This window comes from Fundulus heteroclitus, chromosome 20 (assembly GCF_011125445.2).
Source record: "Fundulus heteroclitus isolate FHET01 chromosome 20, MU-UCD_Fhet_4.1, whole genome shotgun sequence".
Taxonomy (NCBI): Eukaryota; Metazoa; Chordata; class Actinopteri; order Cyprinodontiformes; family Fundulidae; genus Fundulus; species Fundulus heteroclitus.
In genome coordinates, this window is record NC_046380.1 from 18071302 (window position 1) to 18089330 (window position 18029).

The following is an 18029-nucleotide window of genomic DNA, read 5'->3' on the forward strand; positions in this document are numbered from 1 at the left end:
GTTTGCTCTTATCCGCTCTTCTCTTCGGATCATCAGGGTCTCAAACTCGAGTCGCACTCAGGTCACAAAAATAAAAAACTTCAAACTCAACTTGGACTTGTGCCCTCAAGGCTTGAGATTGACGCTATGAAGAGAAGGATAAAAGTTACAGAGACAGAAATCCCTTTCTTTTAGTCCTTTAGAAGTATCCCATTAAGAAGTTTTAATCTCTTTCTGTTAATTTTCCTAGAGGGTAAATGCCTAATTATATTTCTAAATATGTAAATATTGCACCTGATACATTTTCTAAAAAATATAATGCAGCCTTCAGCAGTTTTGTGCGTTCATAATTAAATGTAAAAAGATTAGGACTTAATTCTTTATAAACAAAACTTAATGATTTACAGATAATTATCAAAGGTGAAAATTCAGCCCTAAGGACAAACGGTGCAGGTTCACATGTGTAACCCACGTGATGCTGCCTGAGACCTGTACTAGATGTTAGATTTGATATAACAATTTTTTATTTCAGTCTTCACAGACGTGATGCAAACTTGTTCCTCAAAGACTTGAGACTTGACTTGGGAAAAAGTACTGGTGAACATCTCTGCTGATCACCCACAGGTTTCTTATAGGATTAAGGAGACTGAGATCAGGGGACTGAGGTGGTCGCAGAGGAGTAGTTTACTGTCTGATGAACCATATATCTGTCTATTTGGCCATATGTTGTGGATCATTATCCTGCTGAAAGGTCTGATGACACATTTTTGGTATCGTCTACCAGAGTTGCACCTAAAATATCATTGTATCTAAAAGATGCCACCCTCTCTAACAGGGTTCTCAGGGTTTTTTGGAACCATAAGAACCTGTATCATCTCCACCATACATCATAGTGGGTATGTGATGTTTTCCCAACCTACAGCAATGCAGGGTTAGGGGTGGCCTTGATGAGAAAATGTTTATTTTTTCTTGTTAAAGACACCCTCACAGCATGATCCATCACCACCATGCATCACCAATATACATACATACTTGTTGCTATTACAGCCCATTACCCATAATCTTAGTCTCCTCCAGCCATGAATCTTTACCCAGGAAGTATTTGGACTGTCTGTGTGAACAGTGGCAGATTCTTGTCTAGCTTGAAGGTGTCAATTTTAGAGTCAGCGCCTTTTAAGTCTTTCTTGAATCCTGCAGCACTGTGACCATTAACAGAGACGATCCAGCAGCTTTCTTCAGTGGGTGACAGTTTGGATTAATCAAAGTCAGTTTTGGATTAAACAAAGTGTGCTTCTAGATCGGCCCCAAATTTGTCACGTATTAATAAACCCATGAAAGCAGCAGATATAAATCTCCCATTTCTGGTAAAAAAAAAAAAAAAAAAGAAAAAGAAAAAAAAAAGAGTCAGCCAGAGTTATGGCAGGAGCTTGTTTATGGCAACAGAAAATGTAATAAATTCTGCCATTTTTTGGTAAATGTTATATTAATGCAACACAAATGGCAACAAATCCAAGCCATGTGGATTGTTACCAAACCCTGCTCTTGTTGGGATTTAAAGATGCCTTCATTCTTTAATTAATCTACTGAACCATAAAGTTCATCAGCTACTCCCAGCCCCCCCCCCACCCCCCCCCCCCCCCCCCCCCCCCCCCCGCCCCAAGCAGAAACCCTGAAATATTCTCCTAACACCAAAGTCACTGCCTTCTATAAATAGTATAGGAACTCTTAGTGCAAATAGTAACACTGACAGCAGTAAGATTAACTGACTGGCTTTGCCCCTAATAAACCAAGTCTCATCTCCACACCCCTTCCTTTCTTCCTCTCTTCCCTCTTTCAAGGGACAAACAGAGTACTATCCCTCATCTCGGAAAATGTGTGCACATGCAAACGCTGTGACGTGTCCAGCATGTCTGGGAAGTGTCTACAATGTCCCAGTTGTGTGCATACGCTCACCTCCGGCCTGCATTATAAACTCTGATAACAACTGAGCAGCAGGGGGAGCCCACTGAGTAAATTCTCTCCCACACCAGCACAAAACAGCATGCAACCGCATGTTTAACCACATATTGCTGGTGGTGTATATGTACAGTATACGTTTAAATCCATTGAAGTTGTTAATCATGAAAAGAACCCCAATGGTTCTAAGGTGATCTTAGAAATAATATTAAAAAAAAAAGTATTATTATTTCAACACCCTTTTCCCGTTCCAAGTCAGATGCAAATTTTGGCGAAGCTACGTGGACAAAATTACTGATTACTTAGACTTAGACAACTTTATTTGTCATTTTGTGTGCACAGAATGCGTACAGAATGAAATTTCGTTGCATACAGCTTTGTAAATTAGAGTAAAAGTTAGATTACAGTTTTAGGTGCAGCAGAGATTTAAAAGCAAACATAGATTTAAAATACAGTATAAAAACAGTTGAAATGTAAACAATGCAGGAGAAGGTCACAGTATACAAACCATTGAATGTGCAGAATTGGGTCGTGCAAGAGCATTTGTGCAAGGATACAACGTGATATGTTGAATCAAGCTAATATCTGGTTAGACGTTTGCCTCAGTTTGGTTTAATGTGATTCTTTTCTGATTGGGGGGTTATGTGTGCGAAGGTGATGAAGACAGAGCAGTGAGAATTTCTGCCAGGAGACAGCATGTTGTCCCTCAACAACAACGCCCAGTTAAGGGTATCATGCAGACATTACCATAAAGAGTGAGGAGCCTGGAGAATTAACGAAAATGAAATTGGATTTTAAAAAAAATTCACACAACATAAAACTTGTGTTTTTTCCTCTGTTGATTGATGCCAAATAATTACTGTAAAAACCCCAAATAACAGTTTGCTACATTTCTTGTTGTTCCACATATTTCCGCCTCCACCTGGCAGCAGCAACTTCTGACAGGTACCAAGTCCGTTTGAGCGTGCCGCCTCGAGGGGCACATCGCCCACTACAATGGGATCCATTAATACTGGCAGTTGTGTCATAAAATAAGAAGCAATTTCCACATTTTCATTTTTTTTCCACACCATAAACCGTAAAGCTCCTTGCTAAGAAACCACTCAAGAGTGTGGAGCAGGCGTCTTACTGAAAGACAGAATGTGGCGGGGAACTATTAAGAGCTTGTTGTGAAATTTATAAAGAGAAAAAGTTGAGCTTCCGCACCCTGCTGTTTATATTTTACTCCATCAATGGCCTGCTGTCCTTGTGTTTTCACACTTCAGACCAACGGCTCTTGCACTTCATTGACTTGCTCAGATGAATGCCGGTTTTTCCACCAACTGTGGCATTTCCAGCTGGTCTGTGCAATGTGGGAGCTCTCGAAGCGGCGGACTGCGTGTGACAGAAGCTCAGCTGTTTGTGTTTCTTTACTGTCACATATGAGATGAATGCTTGATGATCTTTTTCACCCTGCGTTGCTACAAAAAATGGCTTTACCGTTTGGCATAAACACATGCTTGCTAACATCAGACAGCACCCTATGTGGACTGTCCATACGCTTCTCTGGCCCTGCATGCACCACATGTAATTTATTACAAATCAAATATTTAAGTTCTGCAGCCCCTTTCATCCCCATGCAAACTGTATTTGGTAAGGACGATTAGGGGAAGCAGTATAATCTCCTCAAATTATTTTGCTTCTTCTATTTGTATTATTTCTGCACAAGATTCACAAAGCAATTTGCACTACATGCATGCAGAAGTGATCTCGCTTATCAAGTCAAACGAATGGCAGCAATTTACAACTTTTTTCACCCAGGTACATTTTTCTTTTTTGCCACAAACACAATGGCAGTGCTTTGCCAGTTTATCCGTAACTAGAACTATCTCTAAATTATGTACAGTCAGGTCAAAATGAATTAATTCAAGTTCACCACTTAGGCAATTTGATTGAAGTTCACAGTTCCAGCATGAACAAGCTCTCATGTATTTATCATATTTTATCTGAAACCAGGTATAACAATTAGGGCTGTTAATTGATTACTAAAAAATACCTAATTAATCTCACATCTATTAAAAAAATAAATCACAATTAATCAAATTTTAAGTCATCTTATAATACATATTGTTTAAGTCATCACTTCAACAAAAGTGGCTTTTTTCTTTGATATAACCTGCTTTTAAAAAACTGTGAAATAACAACATTAGATGGGCTGTGCTTGATGTGAGCAGTCATTTTTCAACATTTGGGTAAAACAGCATCAAATCCACCGACACAGTCCACACTGTAGACTTACTTGTGGTTAATGCCAAGGAGTGCAGACACCAGTTGTCATTAATTGAAGTGATCCGTGACAACCAAATAGTTATCATTGCTAGCAGAAGTCTTATGATTGCATGAGAAAGCGACAAATGGTGCGTTCTCTAACAGGCTTTGCTTCGTTGTTTTCTGGTTTGTGTACAACACCTCCACTTTAGACATTATTGCTTTTGCCTTTTAGGTAAATTATAAGTAGAGTGTTTTTTTTTCATAGCTAGCTTGACTCAGCAAACAGAATTGTATACAATAATGCAGAGGGGGCACTTTTCAAATTATTCGTTGTAAGAATTTATTTTGTTGTGTAAGGGTAAAAAATTTAAAATAGCGTAAATACCAGCCTTGATAAAAACATAAACTTATCCATCGCAACGTCATTCAGAACTACTGATTATGTCATCACCTAGCATTTGTAATCTACCATAAATCACTTTTACTCTGAATGAATTGTATTTGATAATGACACATTTTCCAAAGCAGCTTATATTAATTCACATATTTTAATGCTTTTTGTTTTCACAAAGCAGAATTGGTGAAATGCTGAGTGAAAAAGTTGTGCTTTTAGGCCACATCTGTGATTATGGTCACTTTTAACCCTTTTATTTTCACCCTGTCAGTGCAGAGGGAATTTTGCACGAGTGTTTTGATATATCTGTTAAATTGTTATTGCACTCTCAAAAACACACAGTAATATTGTCCGATACGGAAAGTTAGGCTGTCTTGAAACTTACAACCATAAAATAAAACACATCTAGGTAGCCCATGTGTATTTTGTACATAAGGGAGTCACATCTTTATTGTAAATTCTTTTTTTAGCACATTAGCTGTAAAAGACCTTGCATTAAATTAATAAATACAATATCTGTGTGGTTCCTTTGGCTATACCTGTTTGTACCATGGTCTGAGAAAAAAGTGAAACACAATACTGCAGCAGCTTCCTCACCTAGCCTCTGCTGCACCTTCTGCCCATAAACAACTAAAAAAAAACCTCAATTTACGCTAAAAGTTTTGGTGGCTGGGGCATGACCTTTTACTTTAAATCGTCACCTTTAAAGCAAAACCGAAAGCATTATAGTCCCGTTAAAAGCAAAGTGAGCAGCCACCAAGCTGGCCTTGAGGGAATACTATGTTGTTGTGGCTCCTTACAGCATGAAACACCCAAAGTTACCTCCTAAAAATCACAGGGGGAATCTTTTACCCTTTCACAAATGACGCTGTGCTCACCTCAAGTTCATCAGGTAAAAACAGCAACTTTCAGAAAAGTGAGCTTGTTTGAATGCGTACTGTTAATGTACAGAACTACATAATGGATGAAAAAGTGTTTAACCTTTAGATTATTAATTTAACTACCTCTGGCTGCTGGACTTTTTTGTTTTCTTTGTCTTGTTTTATTCAGTTTTTACCTTTAAGGTAAATGGAAAGCCTAAATGTAGATGAGTTTCTTGTTTGCATGTATGGGATAAATTGTCATTTTTCTACACTTTTTTCTTTTAAATGTCCCACATGCATTTTAAGCAACGCAAAGCAATCGGCTCTTTTGATATCTCACAACAGTCACAAAAATAAGTCTTGCTCTGACAAGATAGCAACGTCTGTGTTGAGAACCATAGAAAAATAACAACAGGGAATAACTTCAAAGAATAATCCAGCTGTTCTGTGAGAATGACTCTGTGCTTATGCTTTGATTTAGTCTGTCCTTGATTTGTCATTTATTATAAAATGTGATTTCTTTTCACCACCTACAGACACACTATTTTAATAACTTAATAAGTTATTAAACACTTTCCAATGTAATCTTAATAGAAGCGAAAGAACATAAAATATAAGTGTAAAAAACATTTAGATTATTGTAGTCAGGGCCTTTGTTTCCGTACTGCTGTGGAAAACTGGGTTGCATTCAAAGCAGCCAAGAAAATGCAATTTCCTCTTGAGTATGTTGTTTGAGGCAAGTACTGGCAAACAAAATGCAAAAGTAATAGCAGAGAAAATACCTGTTCTTTTCTAACTCTGGGATGGACACACTCACTCAAATGATACCTCTTATCCCCTGGGTGCAGCACTTTCCCATTTACCCGTGTTTCTTTTCTCCGGCTCTGCTTCTCCATCTCCGACACTCACTCACACAGCTGCGACCCAAATGCAGCACCAATTAACATGTCTCAAAGTAAACAATGGAAAACCTTTGTAGTATTTGTTGCGAGCAGACAGTGTTTGGTGTTATTGACAAAACCTTTTATTGCCAGAATAAAACCTCCTGAAAGTTTTCTTTTTTTTTTTTGTCCAAATACTTAGCAGACAAAAGACTAAGGCTAAAATTCAGAACGTCAGAGCTGCTGTCGGTGAAAGCGCAGCTTCGGAGCATTTCTTCATGAGAAGGTTGAGACATACATTCAGTCCTATATCTGTAATATATGAACAAATAAAATGTCAGCACCCGGCTGTGAAAAAAAAAGCCCCTCCCGAGACGATCTCCGGTTTCATTCAGGGGAAGGAATTTTTATCGTTCTCATTGTTCACCGTCGCTTAGAGGCCTGTAACCAAATAAAAAAGGAACAAGCAATACACACTATATTACACAAAACTTTATCAAGAACACAATTTACACGACAACGCCATTATTCCTCGGTTTCAGCAAAAACAAACCGAGTAACAGAAACCTTTAAGGTTTTGAATGCATGTATTATGTTAGCATTAAGGCCCCTTTGTTGCCACAGACCCTAGTAGGCCCCGAAAAAGCTTTAAAGAAGGTAAAGATTCATGTGCCCAACATCAACAGAGTATCAAATGACTTTGAGCCAAAAGAGAATTATATCCAAACGTTGTGGTTCTCCTGGGTCCTGAAGTTTTCCACCCTTACTGCCCTCTATCTGGTTTACCTTGTGGCTTACTGTCATTGGTTTTAACATGCCCCTTTTTTTCCTGCCAAAGTTAACTTCTGTTTGGTTATTTAAGAAGAAAAACTAATGTTGAATAGTCTGAACTGTAACATTGTAGCACATTCAGCAGCTAAAAAACAAATATGTTTATTTGGTGGATGAAAGGGTTAAATATCCATCTTAAACCGAAAGGAAATGTTAACAGAATCTCAGATATACATTGTATAAGCAAAATATGACTCCTCAGGAATGCAGACCTCTTATTTATTTTTAGATTTTAAGTCTAATAAGTGCTCAAGAGCCCTAAAGTTTCACAAATCAAAAAATTGCTACAATGTGAGGCCACTTGATTATTGAAAACACTCAGATTAATTCAGGTAAGATTTAGGATTTTGATGCTTCTATATATGGGGAACTTATTGAATTCACTGTTTAACAAATATCTGTTAAGGTTCAACCAAAAAATTTAGTCAATGTTTTTCTAGTAGACTTAGAGAGATTTTTTAAAAATCTTTGTAAAGACGGGTAAAAACTTGGTTCAACACACCAAGCCTTTGGGTCTAGATTTTAACATTAAAAACATTCAGGAACAGTGGGGGCAATTTGAAAATTCTCTCAGTATTTTATATAACCATTTGTTAAATATCCAAGAGGTGTTACATCACGTTGCCTCTCTGCGCCAAACATAAAACGTCTCAGGAAATATCAGACTTGCAACAGTCAGAAGTTTGTGGTTTATTTTCTATCTCTGGTTTATATAATGCTTTGACTTTTTATCATCTGTTGTAGAGGATTTCAGTTTCTATTTAATAACTATAATAAAAGAAGACATAAGAACAATAATCCAATTTTTTTTCCCAGTTGTTCTGCCATGAGATGTAATTAATTATTTATATGAGAAGCGGAGACAATGTCAAGCTGCCAGTGTGAGAGAGCAAACAGGCATTAGCTTTCTTTGTTATCGATTAGAACGTTTAGCACTTCTGACACTGCAGTCTCTGTAGATTATAGGATAAACTCTTAGATTCTTGACAAAACAGCAAATATGTCGGTACATATTTGCTACATACTACATAATGGTATGTAGCACGGTGTGTGCCGAACAGGAAAAGGTTGGACTTTTAAGTTTCAGATCATCCACTTGTCAGCTGTGGATATTCCATCATGACAAAATATATGTTCATTTAACAAGTGAGCTGGCCTTCCTGCAGAGTTAAGCAATCACAGCTAGCTTCTGTGTTGAGTTTGCATGTTAGCCTCGTGCACACCTGGACTTTCTTTAGGTTCTCTGGTTTCACCCTTACCACCCAGAATCATGCACATTAAGTAAGGCTACACAATTTATCGTAAATGTATTGTTCTCGCAATATCATGGATTTCAATGAGAATATCGCTAAGAACCGCTTACAGAGTAATAAGTGTTTGCTAATTATTTATGCACCATGCATTCAAGCTCTAAGTGCCCCTAATATGTTTGGTGATGTTTATGGTTTAATGCAACATAAAAAGGTTGAGAAGGTAAAGAGGTCGTGAACTACAGCTAAGTTGTTTCATTGTCAATACATCATGTCGGACAGAGGCAACCTTTCCATCAAAACCTTGTGCCTGAGATGGAAATTATGAATATTCTTTTGTTTTTAGTAGATGAACAGATCTTTCATTATATTTGGTCTGTTTTCCATGATCCTAAAGCAGAAAGACATTAATGCTTAATTTTTTTCTGTATTTTTTCTGTATCAATACTGCAACTTTTACCAATATTATCGCATACCGTAACTTTTACGAATATTGTGCATCACTTACATTAAGTGAATTCACAGCACTGAGTTAGTTCTGTGTGTTGTTCATTGACTTCTGTGTTCAGGATCTGACCTTGATGTAGCTTTTTCTTTTTTTTTTTTTTTAAAACAGGCTTCAGCCTCAGTGCTGGGAATGGATGAAATCCTTATCAATCCAGTTTATCGCTTTATTCTAGGGGTCTTCATGACTTGTATCCAAATTTACTTCAAAAGAAGGAATGGAGAAACGTTTATTACTAGCGGTCAGTAGGAAGCCATCGCCCACTGTATGTGTAAAAACAATCTTCCAGCTTTTTGACATATTTCCACTCATTAACAGTCATCTTCTTGATATAAAAGCTTTAGTGCACTGTGTGCCAACATGTAGAGCAAAAAGGGCCCTCATCAAAGCATTACTGAGATCAGAGCTTCAGCTTAAGTGATTTTAATGATTTTACTTAACTCATTACTGGAAATTATTCCATAAAACACATTCGTACTTTCCTTCAGGCCTCAATAATGCATAAAGTCAAAAACATTATATTGGGTGCGATGGTGTTGCAGGGGTAGTGCGCCATGTATGGAGGCCTCAGTCCTTAACGCGGCCATTCAGGGTTTGACTCCATGTTGTCCCCCTATCTCTCTCATCCCCATTTTCTCAACCAGAAACTAACCCATACAATTGAGATTTATTTTTTAATAATACGTTTTTCGTTTTGTGCAACTGCTCCATCAGCCTTTTTACTTTTTCATCAGGTTTAATGTACATCAGTGGTTCGGAGCGCTGCAATTTCCCCAGCTCTCTGTTAAGACTAGTATATATTGTTGAGCGCAGCCATACATCATGTTGCTATTGGGATAATATGGAGAGCATTCCCGTCTGTGGAGGATTAGTCGATATTCAATTAACCCAGGGAGATGGTCATGGCGACTGTTTATCAATACCTCTTTCTAACTGCACATCCACGGCACACTTAATTAAACTTCCCATTAACGGCATCAAACAAATGAACAAACTGAGACCCTAAACAGCGATGCGTAAACCGGTCATTCGAGGGATTCGACTGAGCGCTCCACTGGCCTAAGGTCTTTGCCAAGGCCGCACATTCTTTCTTCACAGCTTCCGAGACGCTGAGCGGGACCTTGTATGTTTTGGACATGGCACAGTTATGTGGCCTTAAGGTATTTGTGCAGTTATTGGTGTGCATCTGGGACAAACCTGTGACCCTCGCCCCACATATTATTCATTTGCTTGCATTCCAGAGTTGAGCGTCTGGAACACCAGTCCAGCTGAAACCAGGCTAAGGTCAAGGCTTCATAAGAGAAAAGGACAAAGATGTTTACAGTACTCAAAAAACATAAAACATGTCCCTTTCTATCAATCCAGAAGCTTTTATCCTGTGTCACATTTTTACTTTGTCAATCAGCTATAAGTCAGGGGCAGGTCAGCATTTGGGGCAGTATTGTGACTGTCTAGACAGTGATAATGATCTGCTAACATGCAGTCAAACATGACAGTGCTGCGGCTGCAAATTTTCCCCCTGGTAAAAGCAATAACCGTCATGTGTGGAAGTGGATGTTAGTCAAAGCGAAAAAAACATGTGCAAAGACAGCAAACATGGATTATATGTTAAAAGCAACACACGCACAGGAAGAGGACAGAAACAAAATGCTGACTCACATAAAAAAGAAACATAACTGGGAAAATCTGCTTGTGTGTAATCCTGTAACAAACCAGTTTTAATTGTTACTGTTGGGTTATGGTGTGCTTTGCTAGTCAGTCCACCTGTTGGGTGAAAATAAACTCTACAACAGCTGTATATACTAGCTTGTATGATCTACTGGTCATATAGTGGTGTGAAAAAGTGTTTGCCCCCTTCCCGATTTCTTGATTTTTTTTTTTGCGTGGCTCAAGAACCTTTTTTCAACGTCAGAACATCAAACAAATTGAATCTAATCTACAAACGCCTGCAATTTTATGTTTTTGACTTTTGATTTAATATTCTGACAACATCCTCCACCACTCTTTGATTCTGGGCCAGTCTCACTTCTGTGAGAAGAGATCTGACCACTAGGTGCTTACTGACATGCCACTGCACCAGGCCTGGCAGCAAAAGGGTGCCAGTGGTTGGTTGTTTTTGTTTTTTTCCACAGAACTGCTTCCAGTTCTAATTAATTCATAGGCAGTGCTTGTTCAGCACTGTTTTCCGTTTGCTTGTTTTGATCAACAATGCTTCAAAACCAGCTTTGAGTCATACCTACATTTACCTTCTTTATCCCTTTCTACTTTCACTTCCTACCCATGTATTGAAACTTATGAGTATCTGTTTTTTTTATTTTTTTTTGTAAATCCGTTTATCTTAGTGCATTTAAACACTTCCGATGCACAGCACATGACATCTCAAGGCAATTCACCAGGTCAATTTAAATCATCCAGACAGTTTGGTTGAACGTTTTCCATCTAAGGAAACCCAGCAGCAAGTCACTGACTTTCTGTATTTACTCCTCCTAGATAAACATGCAGCGACAATGGACCTTCACTTGTAATTGTAGTTGAGTATTTAAATGAATTATAGGCATAAATGATTATAAGTACTAATATTTCATCTAATTTAATTCAGTTGTAGGTCATAAACTTTTTGTATTACATTTTAGATCCAATATTCTTGTTCAGATGAAATGAGATTATGAACCCTGATCAAATCAAAATAACGCTGAATGACTTTCTGCTGTTAGATGCAGCTTATTGTAGTCTTGTTAGTACATTTGCTTACAGTAGTGTAAGATTAAATTAACTGAATTCAATTTATTTTTATGATGTTTTTATTTATATGTTTAATAAGAAGTATATACATTTTATATGTTGTGTATTACAGCACTTGTAGCAGTTGCTAATTTGCAATGCTAGAAGTGCCAATAATGAAAACGCGCAATATAAACACACCCGATAAAAGCGTAAAAACTTTTCAGAGTGAGAAGGTTGTGATAACACGGCTGATCTCGTTTTAAAACACAATTAAGATCACATCCCAGTCTGAACCTAGTTTGAGTTCAGGACTCAGGGTTTCTAACCATTTGTTTTTCTTTTTTTTTTTTGTCATACCGACCACTCAAAGCACTTTACACTAGAGCCACATTCCCTTAATTGCACTCATAAAACTACACATTCGTACACCAATAAACAGATCAGCAGGCAGCTAGGGGTCAAGTCCCTTGCTTAGGGGCACATTGACACATACAGTGAGAAGTTGGTATTGAGCCCTCAACCTTCCAATTGCTAGATGACAACTCTACCCTCTGTCCATCCACCTACCAAGGTACCGGTTCAGACGTCTGGCCTCAAACGGCAGCGGCCCCATCGCTGGGCGCCTCTCTGTGAATGTGTGAATATTAACCCTGTCGCGTTATCACCTGAGCCGAGGATGACAGGAGCTGACTGATGGGTCGCTCATCCGCTTTCGGCTTCTCACCACTGCCGCGATCAGATTTTTCTTCCTCGCAGGAAATGAAAATGTCAAACGCTGATGCGACAATGCGATGGCTCAGCAGTATTTAGGGGATGTTCTGAGATAAGACAAAACAGTCTCCGCCGCCAATGTAACCTTTTGTCTGTGTGATGGAATTTAGTTACTGTAAAGATAAGGAGCGACGGCGGTGAGGTTTGTTTACTGAGCCCACCGATAAGATAGAAAATAATCCCTCCAACTGTTTTTGATCAAAGGAGGAATGCTCCCTCTATGTTCTCGCTGTTCACGGCTCGTTGAGGCCTCTTGTCTTTGCGCCCCCCCCTTTATGGAGCTGAGCCGCTGTCCTTTCCCCTAAGTTTGCTGTGTGTTGAAATGCTTTCCCCTTGGGCGCCTTTTGCCAGCCCCCTTCTCCTCCCACCGACGTAGGGGGGTGGAGGGGGGGGGTAGCTTTCCCAGGACAAAGAGATAGATGTATAATAGAAAGAAAAAGGAGGGGTGGGAGAGACAAAAAGACAAGCCGGCGTGTGAGTGTGAGGGGAGGCAGGGGAAAGTGGGAGCACATGTGAAAAGATACAGAGGGCCTTCCTTGACAAGTGCCCGTCGAGGGGTTCGATACCGCCGGGGGGGGGGGGGGGGGGGGGGCTCTGGGTGTAGCAGCGCAGAGAGAAAAAGAAGTAAAGAGAAAGAATCTGTACTTTTCTGCCTCCTCTACAGGCTCAACTGCTTACTCATTATAGGCTCTGCAGGGTGTGGGATTTGCAGCATACGGTGCAGTTGGAGAGTTGCAGGGAGAGCACATCAGTCCCCCCCACCCCTCCATCTCCATCCCTCCCCGGCTCCCCCGCTCCTCCACCACATGGTACAGTCCATTTAAAAGGCTGCATGTCATCTCAGTGTGTGCAGGGTCCTCTCAGAGAGCAGCTGCTCAGAGCACATTCTGCACGGCGGGAACATTCGCTTTCCCTCCGCCTGCTGGGCTGCATCTCTTCTTCTCCTCCTCCTCCTCCTCCTCCTTCTTCTCGTTCATCTTCTTCTCCCTCTCCCGCGCTCTGGGCTCCTTCCTCCTTTGCCCTCTTCAAACACATGCTCTCTCTCTGTCACTCTAGACCTTGTTCCTTTATGCAGTGAACAGGTAGAAGAGATCATCTACGCACAGCTCGGTCCAGTTGAGAGGAAGGACCTTACTCTGTTTTTTTTTTTTTTGTTCTTTTATGTGCAAAGTAAATGTTAAGAAGAGAAGTGCAGGTGGAGGAGTGAGAGAAGAGGGTGTCCGCTTCACCCCCCGTGTAATGCTCCTGCTGACACCATGCTGCTCTGTGTGGATTTGCTCCTCAGGGGAAAATTCCTTAAAATGATGGAAGACAACAAGCAGCTGGCACACAGGATCGATGGGGCCATCCAGTCTGCGAGTCAGGAAGTGACACACCTGCGATCTGAGCTCTCCGCGACCAGCCGCAACTGGCAGAGCTTGGGAGGCCAGCAGCCCACCCTGCCTGGAGAACCACCTCCAGCACAACCACCACGATGACAGCCTCCTCCGCTACAGGGGTGAGTGTCACGAGAGCACGCGTTGCATGCGTTTGTGTGGCAGCGGAGAAGACGAGCACGAGCGGAGGACATCTCGCCACTTTTTTTCCTCGGCTTGATTCGTTTCCCCCTTAAACTCGGCATGGGAATGCTGTGGAAGAGCAGAGGAGAGCAGGGGCAAGGCTCGCTGTTGTTATTAGACAGGAGGGGTTGGGGTTAGGGAGCGTGGGGCTGGAGGTTTGGTTTCCCAGGCAGCAGCTGGGCTCTTCTGGGGCTTCGCTCCCTCCAGATCTGCTCTACGTCTGGCTCTTTGCTCAAGTTTGGCAACGGGTCTGTGAAGAGAAGACCGTGCTTTGGGCCCAGAAACTGGGGTGTTGTAGTGTCTGTGAGGGGGAGGCTGGCAAACGCCGTGGCAGTGTTGGTTTTAGGTTGGGAACAACCAGCTGAACGACATGAAACTTTTTACGACAACTTTCCTCCTGGGTTCCTTGCGATATGTTGGCCCCTGTGAAAATGTTGTGTTTTAAATGTGCGGTCGAATCCTCTTATAACTTTCTGTTGTGTTGGCTTTGATTTTTTTTTTAAAAACAGTTTATTTTCCTCAACAGATTCTAGTTTTGTTTCTGTGGCTGATATCTTGCCTTAAATAAAGTATCACTTTAGTTATCATCGGCTAAAACGCATTGCTTTTATTACTGTATCAGAAGTTTTTATTTTATATTCGCATCTGGAAGTTTTGTTTGCTGAAAAATGATTCCAACTCACTGTTTCTGACTATTTTCTGCATTAGATTAGCTAAACTTGTTTCAAGGGCTTTGAGATATTGAGAGGATAACCTGCGGCAACTCGCTGTCACACTTCAGTAACCGCTTGAGGCATCTTTTGTGGTGGCTGTGCACTTGATTTAGACCTTTCTTTGATAAGTTCTGATTCACAGAAACTGCAACTTTATTTAAAAAAGGAGTGTTTCCATTAGGCCAAAAGATTATGACCACCACTTCATGACGCACCACATGGGGAAACTCTGGATTCAGACACTTTTTTACCAGAACTAGCGTTAACTTCTTCAGTAAATATCCATTGGCATAAACCATATACTGGTCAGCCTTCTCTCTACATGCGCATCAATTATCTCGTCACCGGTTCTCCTCTGTTTCATTCGTGGACCACTTTTTGTTTTAAATGCAGACTCTGGAGACAGGAGAGCAGCTCACTAGAACTGCATGTTTAGAATTGCTCTGATCCACACATCTAGGAATTAAAATGTGGACTCTGTCAGTCTTGGCTGGACATCTAGATTTACTGATTCTTCCCGCTTCCAACACACACATTTTTAGGGAAAGGGTCTTAATTTGATGCCTTGTATAGTTTCTCCATCCACTAAACAGATGACCATAATGAAGAGATATTCATTGTCTTTCCTTTCACCTATCAGGGATCGTGATCTCATACCTCATCAGTGTAAATAGATATCAGGAACAGTGAGGAAACCTAATCTGTATTTTCCTTGAGTTCGAGCTGTATGCAGTGACCAGATTAGCAGAAATGTCTGAAGGGTCCTGCAGAGATATATAGAATGGCTGCAGTTATCTACTTTCCATGTTCCTTAACTTTAATTAACCTCTTTGTGTATCTGTATTCGACTCTCATTCGGTGTCATTTAAAGATGGGGTGCTAAATATAATGAGTCTGCACCAGAATCAAAGCAGTCATTATAGCTAAATCTATTCTTTTAAAATAGATGCTTTTGTTGGAATCACACTAGGTCATTTCCTGACCATCAATTTAACTGTGGTTTAATGAACATTTGTCAATCATTGGGTTATCTACTCTAAGGAAACTCTCCGAGCAAGTTTTTATTTTTATTTCTTTTTTATTTTGGTGGGTTGTATGTTTCCAGTGAAGAAATACCTTTTTAGGTTCATATGCACTACCTGGAGTTTTGCAGATTATTTGGTTATGAGCTTGTTTGGTTGAACAACATGCGTTAGTTTAAAATACTTGACAACGGACTTAATCCATCCACTATCCTTAACTGCTTATTCCGTGCCAATGTCCTGGTGGACAAGAGCCGAGTACAAGCTGGACAGGTCGCCAGTCCATCACAGGGCAGCACAGCACACATGACAAGCAACACCATGCAGACTCCACACCTAAGGGTAATTTCAGCAGGTTGAACGTATGATAGAGGGCCCAAAAACTTATTTGTGATTTCTCTGTTTAACTTTACCTGCTCAACAAAACTATTTATGTAAATGAGATTTAAATGAAACTAAGGAAATAGTCAGATTTTTTGTATGGAATTGTAAATAATTTTAGCACCATGACATAAAAGTTATGTCACAATTGGGGGGTGGGGTCTCTGTTAATTGGTTTATTCACATCAACACTGATTTGAATACAGGTGCATCTCAATAAGGTAAAATATAATCAAAAAGTTATTTTATTTCAGTAACTAATTCACCGAGTAAAACACCTTACATTGATTAATTACACACAGACTGATGTTATCAGCCTTATTACTGTTATTATGGTTGTTTTCAATAAGAAAAAACATTTTAATACAATAATGTGAGCTTAATGAAAGGTTTCTTTCATACCTGCTTAAAGGCATCATCGGATCGCATATTCCAATTTGCTGAGATTTACCTTCATTCTTGGAAATGTTCAGGACGAGATCATTTCAGCATCTGTATAATGGCAAATAATACTAATAATACAAGTGCTGCAATGTAAATTGCTGAATGTAATCAGCTGGGTTTCCTCTGATAGTTTACCTTTTATCAGTTGGCATTATAAGCTGATTGATTTTGACTAAATGGACGCTGTTGTACCGTATTTTTCGAACTAAGGGGTGACTTAAAAATCATTACATTTTCTCAAAAATTGATGGGCCTTATATATCCGGCGCCCCTCATATATGATTAAAGGTGTGTTTTACTGACTGATTTTATGTGGTACAATGTGCTCATAAATTTGATAAAATGTGTAAGTACGACTTTGATAAGCAACACAAGCTTCTTTGCTCTCAATGATATATGGAGCATTATGGTACAGTGTCACTATCTATTGGACCCTGAGCTGTCTGCAAGACTGCCTGACTGTAATTTCTAAACTAGAAGTGCATTCATGTACGTAAAATAGTTTTCTTGAAATGAGTGATTTTTCTTTGTTTGTAGCCCGCTAATAAAACAATTTGCCAAAAGAATGAATATTAGTACCCCTACAAATAAGAATTAGATTCCTGCACTTGAACTATAAAAGAGATGATGGAGATGAATCTTTCCTATTTTAAGTGCCAAAAATCTTATTCCATTGGGCAAATAGTCTTATTTACAGCCCCTAAAATCAAGGAAAATCACTCATCTCAAGAAAACTTTACCTGCTTTTAGTGCCCTTGTGTAGTGTGGAGTGATATTACACACTTGGAAAGAATATTTATTTCGCCTTGTAATCCGGTGTGCCTTATGTGTGGACATAGACACACACAGCACGTTTATTCACGTTGCGCCTTATAATCCGTGGCGCTTTATGGATCTGGAAAATACAGTATATTTTGTATAAGTGATCGTCCATAATGTTACGCCAGATAAGTGGTTCTGACATTGGAGCGGATAAAACGTTAGCCAAAACCTTACTACATCTCTATCTACAGTGTATTAACTGACATTTTCCCTTCAAGAAAGAAAAAAAACATGTTTCCTTTATTACTGTCAGATTACAGTTGATCTAAATGCTTCCAACTCTTTGGGTTTGAAATAACCCAGCTGGGTTGAGTTATTGTGTGTCCATCACTCTTCCCCCCCTCTGCGTCTTGTTGGAGCTTTGGTAACAGGCAGCCTGACATTCCCACATTCCTGAATGTCAGACTGGTGACGTCACACTTCCTGTTCCCACAGGCCTGGCCGGCTCTGTCCGTCAGGTGACTGATGAAACCGAACACAGCCCACCAATCCCCCCACTCCTCCTGCAGAGAGCTCACCTGGTCTGCATTAACTTCAGCATGTCCTTAGAACGTTTTAAGAGTATTCACTCTTCGTGTGATGTAAGCCAGCAGTGTGTTGCGGTAATGAAATTAAACTTTTTTTTCTTTTTTTTTTTGTGTTCTGCTATCTCTGTCTAAACAAGCTGCTTGTTAGCTGTGTTGG

At 39.8% G+C, this 18029-nt stretch overlaps 1 protein-coding gene across 1 annotated transcript in view; it reads left to right on the forward strand.

Annotated features, from left to right (window-relative positions):
* Positions 1-18029, forward strand: part of kaznb (kazrin, periplakin interacting protein b) — a gene marked incomplete in the record, with an annotated part of 138442 nt that overhangs the window by 63105 nt on the left and 57308 nt on the right. Inside the window, 1 exon segment of the mRNA XM_036151379.1 lies at positions 13690-13812. Coding sequence (XP_036007272.1) covers positions 13706-13812 — 107 coding nt within the window.